The sequence below is a fragment of the Callospermophilus lateralis genome, chromosome 5, assembly GCF_048772815.1.
Source record: "Callospermophilus lateralis isolate mCalLat2 chromosome 5, mCalLat2.hap1, whole genome shotgun sequence".
Taxonomy (NCBI): domain Eukaryota; kingdom Metazoa; phylum Chordata; class Mammalia; order Rodentia; family Sciuridae; genus Callospermophilus; species Callospermophilus lateralis.
The window spans coordinates 42052235-42070083 of record NC_135309.1 but is presented as its reverse complement, the minus strand read 5'-3'; the positions used below and the strand labels follow the sequence as shown (position 1 = coordinate 42070083).

The following is a 17849-nucleotide window of genomic DNA, read 5'->3' as shown; positions in this document are numbered from 1 at the left end:
CTGCAAGAGGGAAGAAATCAGTGAAACTATACTGCTTTTTTATCTCTCTCTGATTAAAAAAACGAAGTCCAATATTAGGTAAATTCCTGTTGCCTAGTTACTGGAAGACAAGTCAAAAGGCTATGTAGATTACTACGGCAACCCGATTTCCAAAAGGTCCTGTATTGGTTTACTCTGATCATCAAGAAGTTTTTTTTTTTTTAACGTATTAAAAAAAATTGCATTCTTTTTATTTTTTTCCTTTTGATTTAAACCATAAGCCTACATGAAATTATATTTTAGATATTTCAAATTAATACACAAGACATTTTTGAGACAGGATCTCTCCTACAGTGGGGAGACCCCTCTCCTCTGGGTGGTGAGGGGATACTAAAGTGGAAATTGAGGTGTCAGTATGAACATGTATAATAAATTTATAAAATTATGTAATTTACTGACAGGGTCTAAAAGCAGAGACATTCTAGTAGCAATCATAATTTAAATCCTAGCTTCCATACACATTCTCCACTAAAAGCAATTTTTTTTTTTTTTTTTTTTTTTTTTTTTGAGAGAGAGATTCTGAGACCAAGGCAAGGTAACCTGGAACACCTTTTGTGAGAAAGGGAATGTTTAAAATTAATGGGGAGGGGCTGGGGTTGTGGCATAGTGGTTAAGAGCTTGCCTTGCATGTGTGAGGCACTGGGTTTGATCCTCAGCACTACATAATATAAATAAAACAAAAATAAAAAGATGATGGAGACCTGTCAAAAGCAACCTAAAGGAGGTTCTTATTGGCCAAATTTTGGACAATGTGATCAGAAAAAAGGATGCCAAAAAATGAATTATTTCAACACACTGAATGTTTAAAAAAGTCATGAGTGCACAGAAGTTTTTAAAGGGAGCCCTTTTTCCAGAAGAAGGTTAAGAAATGTAGAAGAAATTAGAACTAGGAAAGTTTGCCACTTTTCAAAATACTAATATGAGTCAAGTAAGAACCACAAATGGATGCTAAAACCAAGTGAAAGGCTGACAGGATATTCATAGTCTCAAAAGTTTCACCCTCTACTAATAACAAAGTGAAAATTGGAGAAGTGACATAGATACTACCTTAACCAACTATTGGGACCAAAATGAGATTGCCTTTTTTTTTTTTTTTTTTAAATGGTACTAAAGATTGAACTGAGTCTTGCACATGCTAGGTAAGCAGTCTACCACTGAACTGTGTCCCCAGCCCTTTTTATTTATTACTTTTTATCTTTGGTACCAGCAATTAAAGCAGGGGTGCTTAACTACTGAGCCACATCCCAGCCCTTTTTAAAATATTTTATTTAGAGAGAGGGTCTTGCTGAGTTGTTTAGGTCCTTGCTAAATTGCTGAGGTTGGTTTTGAACCCGAAATCCTGTCTCGGCCTCCTGAGCTGCTGGGACTACAAGTGTGTACTACTGTGCCCAGCTCGCCCTTTCTATTTTGAGACAAGGTCTCACTAAGTTGCCCAGGCTAGTCTTGAATTTGTGATCATCCTGCCTGTTGGGAGCTGTTGAGATTATAGGTGTGTATGTGACTGCCCTGCATGACGTTGCCTTTTGATGTCATGTGCTAGATTTCTTAGATTTTACTATTTTTATTAATTTTTTTTTTTTTTTTTTTTTGAGACAGGGTCTTGCTGAATTGCCCAGGCTGGACTCGAACTTGTGGGCCAGCTTTCTGAGCAGCTAGGATTACAGGTGTGCACCACCATGCTTGGCTTGCTAATAGATTTTTAACATGAATCTTATTGTGAGAAGATATTAAGACAATCCCAATTACTGAACATTCTACAAAATAACTGGCCTCAACTCTTTAAAAATGTTGAGCTGGGCATGGTGATGCATGCCTGAAATCACAGCTACGCAGGAAGCTGAGGCAGGAGGATCATAAGTTCAAGGACAGCCTTAGCAACACAGTGAGGCCCTGTCTCAAACAAAACAAAACAAAACAAAACAAAAAACAAAAAAATAAGGCTGGGAATGTCGTGCAGTGGTTCAACCCCCACTACTCCCCCCGCTCCCCCCCCCCAAAAAAAAGGCTGTTATGAAGGACTACTAAAGGCTGGGAACTCTGTGATTGAGAGATTGAAGGAGATCAAGAGTATGACTACCAAGTACAGTGCTTGATACTTGACTGGGTTCTGACTCAAAACAAAAGTAATCATCTACATATGATATTATGGGACATTAGATAATATTCTATCAAGAGGGCTGGGGATGTGGCTCAAGCGGTAGCGCGCTCGCCTGGCATGCGTGTGGCCCGGGTTCGATCCTCAGCACCACATACAAACAAAGATGTTGTGTCTGCCGAAAACTGAAAAATAAATATTAAAAATATTCTCTCTCTCTCTCTTCCCCCCTCTCTCTCACTCTCTCTTTAAAAAAAAAATATTCTATCAAGAATCAGTTTCTTGTGATAATTGTGAGTGTTGTGTAGAAGAATTGGAGATTCAAGCTGAAGGATTTAAGCAGGAATATGATAGTACAACTTATTTTCAACTGTCTCAGTTCTCTCTAGCCAAAGTGTAATCATTAAGCAATCATTAAGCCACGTGTGGCCACATGTTAACAGCTGGTGAATCAAGAAAAAGGGTGTAGGGGGTGTTCATTATACTATTATTTTAAATTTTCTATAGGCCTGAAAATGAAAATACTAAGGAAAATAAGAAGTTATAAAGGTATCTCATTCCACATCCACTGGCCAGCTCTAATAGTTCTGGAGGTATGTGGAATTGAGACAAAGGAGTTCAGGGTCACATATAAAGCAAATGCACTGAAGAATTCTGAGGACTTTATCATGACTCCCAGATGCACCAAAGTAACTCCAGCATCATTTTCTCAGTCTCATTTATTTTATAAATAAGCATAATCCCAAAAGGACTGAATAGTGTTTGGAAATTGAGAAAAGAGAATAAACTTACTATTACTGTTTTTTAGTACTAGGAATTAAATCCAGATGTGCTTTATCACAGAGCTACATCCCTAACCCTTTTTGTTTTGATACAGGGTCTTGCTAAATTGCTTAGGGCCTGCCTAAGTTGCTGAGGCTGGCCTTGACCTTGTGATTCTCCTGCCTCAGCCTCCGGAGGTTCTGGGATTACAGGTGTGAGCCACCACACAGAGCAGAATAAATTCATTTTAAGTAGTATATTTTGTTACATTTTCGATTAATATGCTCAATATGTTTCTCATCAACTTTTAGATGAAAGCACTTAAAAGTCTAGATTTATACCAGTAAATCTAATTATAGTCTGAAAAGGAAATCATATTCAAGCCATCAAGCCAATCTTCAAAGAATTTCGGTTGCACCTATTGCCTTACTCACTGCACTACCCACACCAGGGTCACTTTGGCAGAATTTGCCACATACCAGGTAGAGTGAACACTGAAATTTACAGATATGATATTCCCTTACCTGAAACCACCTTGACATTTCCCGACTCTTGAAATTAAGTGGAATTTCCTCAGCACGACTCAGAAGGCCCTTCATATGCTGTCCCTTTTAGTTTCATCAAGGATTGTTCTGCCCTTACTCACTGAAGCCCAGCCCTACAATCGCTAAGTAACTTTTTGCCTTGGAGTCCTTAAACATGCTCTTCCTTCTTTCTGGAAAACTGTATCATTCCCATTTGGCCAATACCAGTACAGGCAGCTCTCCATATCTGCAGCTTCCTTACCTGATGATTTAACCATTAGTGGACTGAAAATATTCAGAAAAAGGTGTGCTTGTATTGAACATGTAGACTTTTCTTTCTTGTCCTTATTCCCTAAAAATTATAGGAGGATGCATGTAGGATATATGTAAATACTACACCACTTATATAAGGGACTTGAGCATCCATAGATTTTGGTATCCTTGTGGTTTCCTGGAACCAACCCCTTAAGGATGCTGAGGGATGACTGTACTTCTCATTACAGCTATCACTTCTCTAGGAAGGCTTCTTAGGTTCCACGAAAAATAGATACGGTCTTCCTGTTCTGTGCAGTTGCACTTTCCTTCACAGAATTTATCTTAATTGTACTTAAATGTTACTTGTGTGATTATTTATTTAGCTTCAATCTTCCCACTAGACAGTAAGCTCTGTGAGGGCAGGAGCTATGTTAGTCGTCTTTTTCACTGAGGTTTTCCCAGTAAGCCAGGTACAGAGAATGCTTTCATATCTGTTGCTTGGATGAACGTATGAATTTGAAATGATCTGGCCAGCTTCAGCTTTTCTCCCCTCTGTGGACAGGAATCTCTGCAGGCCTGTATGTGACTCTCTTCAGGATGACTGGTGACTGAGTTTTGTGGGATGCTCTGCCTAAGCTGTCCAGCTGAGTGGTATTAAAGATATTATTTAATTTTCTAGGACTCATACTTTCAAAATATGAGGTTTTGAGTAGTCATAAGCATTAGGAAAACTCCATGACAGATAGCAATTTATAATTTTGCTGAGTCTCAAATGAGTGACATGGCAATGAAACTGGGGTGTGGGGGATGGATTTCCTTAGCCAGAGAATGCAAGCCCAACCGACAGCTCAGTAACTATATCACAATAAGGCTGCTCTGCTCAAACATTTGCAAAATAGCATTTTGGAGCATACTGCTCTCCAGGTCCATACAAAATACGTTACAAAAGAAATAATTACATAATCCTCAATGAGGCTAAGTATTCAGGGAATTTGCCTTTGGGACTTTCTTCGAAGAAAGATATGCACCTACAATACTGCTAAAATCACACAAAGTATACAACTACATATTTCAGCCTTCATAAGATACCCTTTGAAATTTTAGTCCTAAGAATCTGAAACAAGAGAAGATCCTTGTAGTTTAATCCTGGCCAGGCAAATAGGCATACTGAGATTCAACTTATAATGACTGAACAATTACCATTTTTTTCTCACACTCTTGAATGCAAGTTACATAGTATCATCCCCATTCTACAGAAAAAGAAACCAAAGCCTCAAGACATAAAGTTAGCTGCCCAACACACAGTAAGGGCTAAAGACAGAATCTTTTTCTTTTGGTATTGGTGCTTTACCACTAAGGTATATTCTAGAGTTGGGATCTAAACCCAGACTGTTGTTGTTGTTGTTTTTTTTAAGATCTAAAAAATACTTTTATTTATTTATTTGGTGCTGAGGATCAAATCCAGTACCTCACATGTGCTAGGCAAGCGCTCTACCACTGAGCTACAATTCCAGTCCCCAGAAGTTTTTAATCTAGTGCTATTTTTGGGGAAAAAACCAATTTCTATATTTCCAGTTCTGGGCCTGAGAAGGTCTAAGGTTCTCATTACTTTCATGTGCCCATTACTGAGTTAAAGTCAACATTAACATGATCATAACTAAGCAAATTTTATATGTATGCGTCTTTCCCTTACTATTGGAGAATAATTAGTAGATACTGTGTACAGTGATTCAGTATGGATTCCCTAAAGCCAATGACATTTACTATCAAAATCTGGTACAATTTTCAGAGACAAGAAACTTAATACAATACTATTATTTAATCTCTTCAAATTTCTACAATTGTCCAAATAATGTTTTTTTTTTGGGGGGGGCTAGGGATTAAACCCAAGTTTTGGCGTATGCTAGGCAAGCGCTCTACCACTGAGCTAGATTCCCAGCACTTGATCCAGTCTAGAATCATGTATTGCATGTAATATTCATATGATTTAGTTTCTTATTCATATTCTTTAGTTTTTAAGACTTTGGTACATTTGAAAAGTACAGATTGTTATTCTGTAAAAGGTTCCTCCATCTGGTTTCGTTTGATGTTTCCTTATGATTAGATCCAGGTCATGGATTTTTGGTAAGACCACTGCATATGTGATAATATGTCCTTTCAGCCCAACACATCCAGGAAAAATGTCAGGTTTCTCCCCTTTCCAGTTTTCTCTTTTATACAAAAAAATAAAATTCAGCAGTTCTTTCATTTTCCCAAGGTCCTCTATAATCTTTGGGATAACAAAATATTTCTCATTTGAAATAGCTATTCCATCATTATCCTTGTCAACATTCACCTCCTGAGTGTCACGTGGTCTAACTTTCCCAAGATCCTCGCCAAGCACTGGCTCATCTGTGACTTGAGTTTCTATGAAGAGCAAGTTTTATAGGATAACACTGGGATATGTTGCATCTTTTTCAAGATGCACAGGTCCACCTTGCCACTGGTTTGCTCTGTATTTGCCTTGTATTGACAATCAGTGAACAATCAACCCAACAAAGACCTTGCAACAAGACAGCAGAGTCAGATGTTAAGGCTAATCAACTTTTCAGGATATGATGACGTCTGTCTTTATACAGCCATATGACTAGAAAGCCCACTGGACTATCAGCCACAACAAAAACATACAATTTTCCTATTTCACTGTAGTGATTCCAGATATGTGATTCAATGTCCCTTATGGCTACAACCCAAAACAATATTTATTTAAGTGAAAAAATCAGAATTCTCTGAGTAACTATCATTCATAATCATGTTGATTGTGAGCCCTCCCACAATACCTTTTTGTGAACAAGTGCTCCTTACCTCTTAAAACATGTTGATAACTGGACAACAGAAACTGCAGATGCTCGACCAGCTCATCCCAAGTCTGCCACTGGGTTTTATCTGACTGCAGAGATAATAAAACAATTGGTAATAAATGCTTCCCCCATTAATGTTTTTGTACAGTTTTCAAGTCACTTTTACACAATGTTAAACAATGCCACAAACTAAAATCCCAAGGGTGGGATTAGGGAAATGGTGTACTAGGCCTGGAATTGAAGGAAAAAAAAAAAAAAAAAAACAACGAAACGAAACATACCTGACACTTGAGTAGTGATGTGGAATTGTTCAGAAAATAGAGGGCCTGGGCCAGAGACAAGGGCAAGCGGGTGGGTGTCTCGCAGCTGTGCAGGAATATGATTTCTAACACTTTGCAGCGCAGAAGGTGGCTTTCCATGGTAGTAAAGAACATCTCTCTGTGTGGAGAAGTGGAAGAGGGAGTTAACCATCACAATTATACTTCAAAGAACATATACCACAATTCACCCTGAATGTTTTAACACTGCCCTAAAAAAAGACAGCTGAGGGAATACAATGGAGACCTACATAATCACAACGCCTATGGACAGGACAGACATGGATTTGTTTATGAATTAATGAGTGCCAGTAGGAGGGAAAGTCTGACATTTAAAAAAGACAAGTTTAGGACACATTAAAAAGAATTACATTACACTGTATGAGAATAAATATTTCTGAATGCCTGTAATGTACCAGATAGTGTTTGCCACAAGAAAAAATTCTAAGATAAAGGCAGATAATTATTCTAAAAAAGTTGATAGTTGAACAGAGCAAGAGGTGTGCGACAGGAACTCAGCATGGGCCACGTACACATGTATGTGAGCTGTGAATAGGGACACAGAGAAGAGAGAACACATTTGGTTAGGGGACCGGAAGTCTGGAGGAGGATATACTGAAGGAGTGGTCTAGGAGGAACAGATTCAAGGCAGGAGGCATCAAAGGAGGAAAGAAAAAAAAAAAACCACACGCAATGAGAAAAAAGCATAGAGCTGTGGCACTATGGCTTCATAAATTTCAGTAGGACTTGGAGAGTCCCAGAGGGACTCTTGCCCTTGGCAAGGTTCACTGCAGTTTCACAGCAAAGGTGGACTGGACACCTTTAGAAACTTTTGAGCAAGGGAGTGACAAAACAAGCTGTTTCAGGAAAGTCAATCACACTTATTGTTTTTAAAGTAGTCAGCTTCCCAAAAGGGCTCTGGATCCCAGGTACACAGATGCATTTCTGGGCTGACTGAAGCTTTCTGGTTTGTTTGGTAGTCCTTGCCAGTTTCTGGAAGGCAGACAGCTTGAGAACAGAAGAGAAGATGGCAGCAAGAAGTGGTGCCATGCATGATAAGTGGTGTGTGATTGTGACTGCAATCCCAGCTACTTGGGAGGCCCAAGTGGGAGGAACACTTTGAACAGAAGTTCAGAGTCGGCCTGGGCAACAGAGTGAAACCTTGTCTCAAAAAAGAAAACAAATTCAATTCTGCATTTTAAATTTTCCCTTACCTTTGTCTTCCACCACACAACACGTATTTGTGCAAAACAGAGTTTAAAAAGAAGAATGAATACTTTCAACCCTTGCTTCTTACTTCAAAACTTTCGAAGACTCCAGAATATTTTTGAAAACCCATCTCATCTCTTTAACGGTTTCCTATAATTTTCTACATCTTCTTTCATACACAGAAGCCCATATTATTGTATTTGTATATTTGCAAGCTACTCCTCCAATTCTTTTAAGGTATATATTACTTTGCTCACAAGACAACTTTCCTATTTAATAACCTTTTATTTTTTTAATATTTTTAAATATCTTTATTTTTATGTGGTGCTAGGATTGAACCCAGGGCATCACATGTGCTAGGCAAGCACTCTACCGCTGAGCCATAATCCCAGCCCCTAATAACCTTTTATTTTGAAGTGCATTTTCTTATCCAATTTTTATGCCACAGCCTGCGTAAATTTTGTCCTGGCTTACCACCATTTGGCCCAGTTATACCACTCCTCAGCATATGCCCCATGGACTTAATTAAAATCAGCATACTATAGTGATGGCAGCCACATCAAAAGCATTTATAGCAGCTCAATTCACAATAGCTAAGCTATAGAACCAACATAGGTGCCCTTCAACAGAAAAATGGATAAAGAAAATGTGGTATATATACACAATGGAATATTACTCTGCCATAAAGAATGGATGAAACTGGAGGCTATCATGCTAAGTGAAATAAGCCAATCCTTCAAAAAAAAACCAAGGCTGAATGTTCCGATACTCGGATGCTAACACAGAATAAGGGGATGGGGGGGAAGAACAGAAGTTCACTAGATTAGACAAAGAGGAATGAAGGGAGGGGAAGGGAGATGGGAATAGGAAAGATAGGAAAGTTATGTCTGATTTATTCTACTATCTTCATATATGAATACATGATCAGTGTTAACTCCACATCATGTACAACCACAAAAATGGGATGTTATACTCCATGTATGTATGTAAAAATACATCCTACTGTCATGTATTAAAAAAAAAAAAACAAACAAAAACCCCAAACAAACAAAAAACCAGAAAGTCACGGTTGCTGTGATGCATGCCTATAATCCCAGCAAGGCTGAGAAGGTGGACTGCAAGTTTGAGAGGGGCCTTAGCAACTTGGTAAGGCCCTAAGCAACTTAGACCTTGTCTCAAAATAAAAAATTTCAAAAAAGGGCTGGGGATATGGCTCAATGGTCAAGCACCTCTGGGTTCAATTTCCAATATCAAAAAACAAATGAATAAAACAAAACAAGCACAAAACAAATCTAGGAAAATAACATACATATACTAGTATATTAAAACAATCAGTTTTTTATTATCTCCCCAATATTGTTATTTCTGATCACACACTGCATTTACCAGTCTGCTCCCTCCCGCCCCCACTACAGGGAATGGGGATTGAACCCAGGGGCACTCTACCACTGAGCTTCTTTGTTTTTTGAAAGAGGGTCTTTTTAAGTTACCCAGGTTGCAAACATGCAATCCCCCTGCTTCAGCCTCCTGAGTCACTGTGATCACAGATATGTACCACTGCACTTGGCTCTGTTTTTTTTTTTTTTTAATGTCTTTTTAATTTGAAATTATTCCTCAATCTTTGTCTTTCATGACATTTTTGAAAAGTACAGGTTAATTTTTTATAGTCCGTCTCTCATTTGAGAGTTGTCTAATATTTTCCTATGAATAGATTAAGATTATACATTTTTGGCAGGAGAACTCCAAAAACAATGTTGTTAATCTCTTTGACTCATAATAAGAAGCACATAATGCCAACTTGTCCTGCTATTGGTATTAACTTTGATCACTTGATCACGGTGGTGCCTCCATTGTACTTTATTTTTTCTTTGCAATAAATGAGTATATTGTGGTGATATACTTGGAGGCATTAAAATATCTTGTTCCTTCATAAACTTTCACCATTTTAGTATCCATTCAATTCTGAATTAATCATTATTATGGTCAAAACTTCATTTTTTCCCCTTAAATCATCATTTCTTCTTCCATTTTGATTTTTTAATCTTCTTGGTATCAGGGATTGAACCCAGGATTGAACTAAGCTACTTCCCCAGGCCTTTTTATTTTTTATTTTGAGACTAAGTTCTCGCTAACTTGCTGAGGGCTTTGCTAAATTGCTGTCTGGCTTTGAATTTACAGTCCTTCTGCCTTAATCCCCCGAGATGCAGGAATTACGGATATGTGCTACCTCATCCAGCCTGGTTTACTTTTCTATGGTAAAGAGAAAGGTTCCTTCCTGTCAGTATTGGAGTCATGAATTCCTATTTTACTAAATAGATATAATCTTCACTCTATCATTTTAGAGCTCAAATTATCCCAATTCCACTGACAGAAGCCCCTTAAGCTGACTCATGTCTTGACATATTCTGAACACTTTTTGGACATTTTCTTACTTTCTGATACAAGTGTGTCAGTCTTATCTTGTGCTGGAATCAGCCATTTCTTCAAGGATTGCAGACTCCTTTCAGAGTCTACTGGTATTTAGAATCAAAGATTTGGGTATAAGGTGTGCCCACTAAAACTAAGGTGAATATGCTCTATGCTTTCTCAGTGTGCAGAAGTAGGAAACAGATGTATGAATACACACACATACATACACAAACATGTTTATGTAAAGTATATATATAAATATACCCTCATACATCTACATCTACTCCTACATCTATCTATAATTGTTAGAAACCACAAGTTCATATTGATACCTCCAATTCCAATCCAGCACCACAGGATTCCTTCTATCTTTTCCCTTTCATATGAGTAACTCTCTTCTCTGACAGTGAGAAACTTGGCTCTCATTATCCATAATAAATTTATTTGTTTAATCCTAGAATACACATAAGATAGTTTTTGATTTGTTAATCCATGCCTCTGTGAAAAAGAAACCTAGTAAATAGAGTTCAATATTTATTTACAGTCCACTCTGTCTTTAGCATGAGGATGTTTAGTCCAAACATTGTTTTAAGTTATTTGGACAGAAATGAAGAACCAATTAGTGGTTGCCAGGAGCTGGGAAGGATGGATGTTTATGGCTACAGAAAGTTAGCATAAGGGATCCTCATGGTGATGGTAAAGTTTTATATGTTGACATACATCTATACAGACCTACATACAAAATGAGTGCATGTAAGATGGGTAGAATTTGAAAACTAACATTGAATTTTATCAACGTTAATTTCCTGTTTGAGATATTGTACTATAGTTATGCAAGACACAAACACTGGGGAAAAACAGGGTGAAGGATACCTCTTTCTAATAGTAATTCCTGTACATCTATAATTATTTTAAAATAAAAGTTTTTCTTAAAAAGTTACATGGCTGGGTGTAGTGGCGCATGACCATAATCCCAGTGACTCAGGAGGTGGGGGCAGAAGGACCACAAATTCAAAGCCAGCCTCAGCAAATTAGTGAAGCCCTAAGCAACTTAGTGAGACCCTGTCTCAAAATAAAAAATGCAAAAGGGTTAGGGATGTAGCTCAGTGTTAAGTACCCCTAGGCTCAATCCCTGGTATAAATAAATAAACAAATAAATAAGGGTTAGGGATGTAGCCCAGTGGTAGAGCACTTGCCTTGCATGTATGAGGCACTAGGTTTGATCTTCAACACCACACAAAAATAAATAAATAAAAATAAAGAAACTGTGTCCATTTACAGTTAAAAATATTAATAAATCAATAAATTTTTTCCAAAAAGTTAGTTGATGGATTTGGGATATATAGCTCAGTGCCTAGCATGAATGAGACCCTTGGTTTGGTCCCCAGCACTGCCCCATTCCAAAGAAAATATCCTAAAACAAAAGTTACTTAGGCTTATCACTCTTTTCTCCTCCATTATTTTATTAATTTTAAATACAATTAATGTTTGTAGTTCACTTGATTTTTTAGAATGTAAAACATCATGGCTCCCAAAAGTTTAAAAGTTGTAACTACACAAAAAAAGGCATGATCAGGAAGGTATTTACCACCACCACTGTCGCCATTACCATCCCAGTCAAATACCTTTTCTTCTTTCTACCCTAATCTCATCCATCCTCTGTAAGACATTTTATTACTCTGTGGTTCATCTTAACTTTTTTCCATAAATATCATAATCATGCATATTTTTGGGTTTTTTCCGTAAGATATATTATTGTTGATATTCTTCTGAATTTTGCTTTTTAAAAAAACATCTAACAATATATTTTGCATGTGTGCATAAAACCCAGGGTTACTAACACTGAACCACACCCCAGCCTTTCTAATTTTTTATTTTGAGACAGGAATCCTCATACCACAACCCCTCAAGTTGCTGAGATTATAGACCTGTATTAACATGTCTGGCTTGTTTCTAATAATTTGTAATCATTAATAATATTGTAGTAAATACCCTTTTACCAATACTTCGTATTATTAGAAATGTGTCTTCAGGGTGAATTCTAGAAGTGAGAATTCTGGGTCTCGTGCCTCTTCCCAAGAAATTAGGCCTTAATTGCAAATAATAATAAATGGGGAACCTCCTTTCAAATGGTTAAAGAGATATAATGAATTTTCCTTCTCCTTCCTTCTTTTTTAATCTACATTTGGAGTTTTCTCTCGAAATTGTTTCCAGCAGGCAGGATAGACAGAAAAGTTAATTTATGCAAGATGACTTCCTAGAAGTATTTTTCTTTCCTAATGAAAAAACACAACTAAACTCACCTTTGACTCCTTTCAGGGATGTCCAGCACAAACCCAAACATCATCTCAGCAATTTTATTGGAGCTGCAGGTAGGAGTCCTATCCACCTCTACAGCTATGGACAGCATCCTCTGAAGCTGGCACACAATCCTGAGTCCAGAACATAGGACACGAGTGAGTGGGAGGGCAAAAAGAGGCCATCATGTGGCTAGAACGTCCCCTACCAGTGGTATAATGAGAACACACTATTAAGGGATCTTGTAAACCATATACTGGGTCAGGGAAAACTACTGCAACTATCCGCATGCTTTTATCTAGCAATTTCACCTGCTGGAGTCTCTTTTGCCAGTTCATACTATCTGAACCTCTCAGAACCTGGGTTGAGCTGCAAAAGCAAGCTGCTTTGCAATTCAAAAATAGAACTGCACAATTTTAAGGGTGGAGAGAATTTTAAGAACTAGCTAATCTATAACTTCCCTATTTTGTATATGATATAAATAGGCTCAGTGACTGAAAAATTATTTGAAGTTTTTGATATAGGAGAAAATATGTATGTCATAATTTTATCCTGTTACTGGTTTCATACTAAATTCAGTCTCAGAACTTCCACTGGTGGAACCTGACCTTCTTTTTCATCAGACTTAACTGTGGCAGAAAGCTGACCTGATGTGGCATTAGGAATCCAGGTATCCAGGCAATGCCTCAGAAAGGTGAGCCTGACCTGACACCAGCCTTTTCTAAAATGTATTATTTACAATAAAAGAAATGGCTTTGTTTTCAGAAAATCTCCATCCATTGACACAACAGATAGACAAGGAATTCTGGCTATATAAACTGTTTGCCCTTCAACAAATTACTAAACTGCTGAGTCCAAGTCTCACTCATAAAAGGGGAAATAATACCATGTATTTCACAAAGTGAGAGTGATATGTAAAATATCTGACAAAAAGAGACTCACTGATGGTAAATAGTAGTACCTTTAATTATTATTGATAAGATCATGATATAATAGGGAGCCCTATTATTATTTCTACTAGTATTTAAATATAAAATATGAGGATTATTATATGAAATTTGCTTCCACTGAAGGAGGCTTGTCTACCTTCCTCTTGGGTTTGTATATGATTTCTCTGGAATAACCCCACTTTAGGGACCTTCCACAATATGCCAAAATAAATGCTTTACTGCTCTAAAACGGTATTCTTTTTGGGACAAGATTGTCTCCTAAGTTAGCTGAAGCTCATAGGGTTAATATAAAAGTTAGTTTGCTGCAACTATGTTATAATATGTGAACTTAGGTGCAAATGCAATAATTTGGAATGTCAAGTGTGATCAAGATGACTGATATGGAATTCTACGTTACCAATATAAGGGCAGCCATAGTCTCTAAAATCCTGGTCACCTCTCAAGAAATGTGAAGGCCACACTCAATTCCATAAAAGAAATCCTGTGAGTTGGGTGTTACAGCACATGCTTATAATCCCAGCTACTCAGAAGGCTGAGGCAGGAGGACTGAAAGATCTAGGCCAGTCTCAGCAACTTAGCAAGATCTTGTCTCAAAATAAAATAAAAAGGGCTGGGGATGTAGCTCATTGGTAGAGCACTTGCTTAACATGTGCAGCAAGGCCTTGGATTCAATCCCTAGAAATGAGGGAAAAGAAGAAAAATGAAACACTGTGAATCTCTTTCACAGTCTGAAGTTATGAGACCTGTCCTGGTCTGAGTCATTGCCATTATACCTGTCGGAACTTGCAGGTTGAACTGTTATTTTTTTCTCTACTAAGGGACCAAACACAGGTTTCTGAGGACTAATGGTTGGAATGTTACTACCCACCACTCCCATGTTGGGGAAACGATGAGTAGGTATGACCCTTTATTGGCTCTTGAAACCCAGGAATGGGAGGGCAGGATACTCTAACTTTTGTTTCACTTCTGCTTTGTCCAACTGTACTCGCTTGGTGAAGTCTTATTTACCTAGGGGTGAATTTGCTTCTGTTTTACTGTCAAATTAGCCTTTAGTTAAAATAAGTCTTTAGTAAGAAACAGTCTATGTTGTAAGAGTTGTTAACTTTGAGTAAACTGTTCTTCAGAACAGGTGCTATTTTTTAAAACCCAATAGCTCAGGGAAAGACAACTTTGCCTGCCCCTTACAACTGATTGGTATTCTTGGTCAGGTTAGACTGGGGAGAAGGGTGTCCACCGCTGGCCTTTAAGATTCCTGTTTCTGAAGAAGTTTGATTCCCATCTTCAGTTACTGCTTTGACCAGCCACTTAATAACATCTCTGCAATAGAAAGAAGAGTCACATCATATAGAGCTTAGGTGATACAAATAAGTAAAAATATCTCAAAGTCAAAATAACTTTTGATGATCACTTAGGTAACCAAGATAAAAATGGTAGGCTGAATGCACCTAATTTGTTTATTCCTAAAACCTCACTAACATTACAGCAAATAATTATATAAAGAATTCACAAGGAGGGGCTGGGGTTGTAGCTCAGTGGTAGAGCAATTGCCTAGCATGCTAGAGGCCCTAGGTTCGATCCCAAGCACCACATAAAACTAAATAAACAGAATAAAGGTATCGTGATCATCTACAACTAAAAACAAAACAAAACAAAAAACCCCCTCCATCTTTAAAAGAAAAAAAGAATTCACAAGGAAGAGGAAAGGACACAAAAACAGTAAAATTTTGGAAGGTGGAAGGATATTCACTACTACGTAATATTATAAAGTTGTCAAAGTGAATAAGCTACATTGACAAAGTAATATGGACAAATCTTAGTATTATAAAATATTAAGTGAAAAATAAGAGTCCAAATAGTTTAAATATAGCATGCTACCCTTTATTGTTATTTATTTTATTTATTTTTTGGTACTGGGGATTGAACCCAGGGGTGCTCTACTACTGAACTGCAACCCCAACCCTTTTTATTTTTTGGGATAGGGTCTCACTAAGTTGTTTAGAGCCTCACTAAATTGACCATGCTGGCCTCAAACTTGAGATCCTCTGTCTGCCTCAGCCTCCCAAGTTGCTGGGATTACAGGTACATGCCATCACACTAGCATGAAACCTTTTAATATAAAGCTAAAGGAAGCCTAAATAAAAATATATACTTTGAAGAACACATGTATATGCTATAAAGTTACACAGTAGGAAAAAAATGAGAACATTCATAGTGGACATGCAGGATGATCACTCAGGTGCAGGGAGATGTAAAGATGGGGATTGTATGTGTGTATATGTAGGGAATTGTCAAGATCCTCATCTTTGATTGGGGGGGGGGATAGGTTAAGACATGCTGACTATAAAATTAAAGGTAACTAGATAACTAAAAACAAATAAGGCAAGTGTGTCATGTTTTAAGGATAATGATTAATCCAAATATGTGAATTTGGCAAAGGAATAAATTTTACTTTTTTTAAATTGACTTAGAACAGAAAGCTGAATCCTAAGCTAGCAGTAGAAAAGAGCAATTCTATATATGCTGCCCCCCTGCCAAAAAAAAAAAAAAAAAGAAAGAAAGAAAAACAAAGAAAAAACATTCCAATAAGCTTTGCAAATGACAGTAGTGGGTTTCTCTGAAAGAGAAAGGTGAAAGGAAGTATATTAAAATAAGTAGAAGGGCTTAAATTTGCTTAAGAAATTTTTATACTCCTATATCATCTTCACCAACCCTGTAGACTACGGGTTCCCTTTGTGGAGAGGTCAAACAGAATCTCTGATAGGGGATACCAGAGGCAGTGTGGACACAAAGGTATCAAAACAAACAGGAGCACTAAAATGAACACAGGAACATTGAATGCAGAGACCCATGTCATCATCTTACACCTATCTTCAAAACCCTGGAATCTTGTTCTTTGACTTGAAGGAACTGGAAATCTCTGGAAAACTCGACTAGCTCAGGTGGAAAGACCTGAAAACGCTGATGTGTTGATATGGGAGACTGTCTTAAAAAATGGGAATCCAGTTCCACCTACAGGGAAGTGCAGAGATGGCAAGTACTCTGTGTCCTCAGAATTTCCATCATTTTTTCAATCTCTCACCTTTCAACAGGGATAAATTACTAAGGCTTATCAGATGTCTAGAAAACTTCTAACATAAGAGACATTTACTAATTAGCTATTAAAAAAAAAGTGACTTGGTAGAAAGTGATATTCAGAGAATAAACTAAACCAAAAATCTATGACAAGTACTGAAGATATGAAATGGTATGGGTCCAGGAAAGAACAAGAATAGAATACTATTTGTTGATTTTAATAAGAAACATGTTAAGAAAAAATAAAAGAGTTCTTGAAAATTGTAAATAGCTATGTGTGGTGGTGTATGCCTATAATCCCAGCAATTAAGGAGGCGGAGGTAGGAGGATCACAAGTTTGAGGCTGGCCTGAAAACTTAGCAAGACTCTGTCTCAAAATGAAAAATAAAAAAGGGTGGGAATATGGTTCCATGGTAAAGTGGCCCTTAGTTCAATACCCAGCAGCACAAAAAAAAAAAAAAAAAAAAAAAAGAAAGAAAATTAGAAACGTGATAATAAAAATGAGAAATCCATTTTCTAGAAACGAAAAATTACATTTCCAGACTGAAATGGCCCACTGAATATCAAATACAATGGATGAATATAGATATCCAAGAGTGCTCTACAACTTCCAGAGGAAAAAACAATGACACACATGAAGAATCACTAATCAAAATAGCTCATGACTTCTTAATAGCAATTTTGGAAGCAAGAGGACATAGTTATTTCTAACTAGATATTTAAATTCAGCCTAGTTATCAATCAATATGTGTGAAAAAATGTTTTAGATATACAAGATCTCAAAAACTTTACTTCCCATATAATTTTATTTGGAAGCTCTAGACTGATTCATCAAATGAAGGGAGTTAGCTGGAGGTGTTGACAGATGCCTGTAATTGCATCGACTTTGGAGGTTGAGGCAGGAGGACTATTTGAGCCCAGAAGTTTGAGGCCAGCCTGGGTGACAGTGAGAACCTATCCTAAACAAACATACAAATAAACAAGCAAATCTAACAAGGGAGTAAACCAAGAAAGAAAAAGACACAGGGCAAACAAAGATCCAAGATTGAAAAGAGTAAAAGGAATACTCAAGTTTTATG

At 37.3% G+C, this 17849-nt stretch overlaps 1 protein-coding gene across 2 annotated transcripts in view; it reads right to left on the bottom strand.

Moving 5' to 3' along the window:
• Positions 1 to 17849, bottom strand: part of Simc1 (SUMO interacting motifs containing 1) — an 81933-nt gene that overhangs the window by 1354 nt on the left and 62730 nt on the right. For both annotated transcript variants that reach the window (XM_076856569.2, XM_076856570.1), the window contains 4 exons: positions 14884 to 15015; positions 12754 to 12882; positions 6797 to 6953; positions 6520 to 6604 (listed from right to left, as the gene is read on the bottom strand). In XM_076856569.2, coding sequence (XP_076712684.2) covers positions 6520 to 6604; positions 6797 to 6953; positions 12754 to 12882; positions 14884 to 15015 — 503 coding nt within the window. The remainder of the gene's footprint in view (positions 1 to 6519; positions 6605 to 6796; positions 6954 to 12753; positions 12883 to 14883; positions 15016 to 17849) is intronic.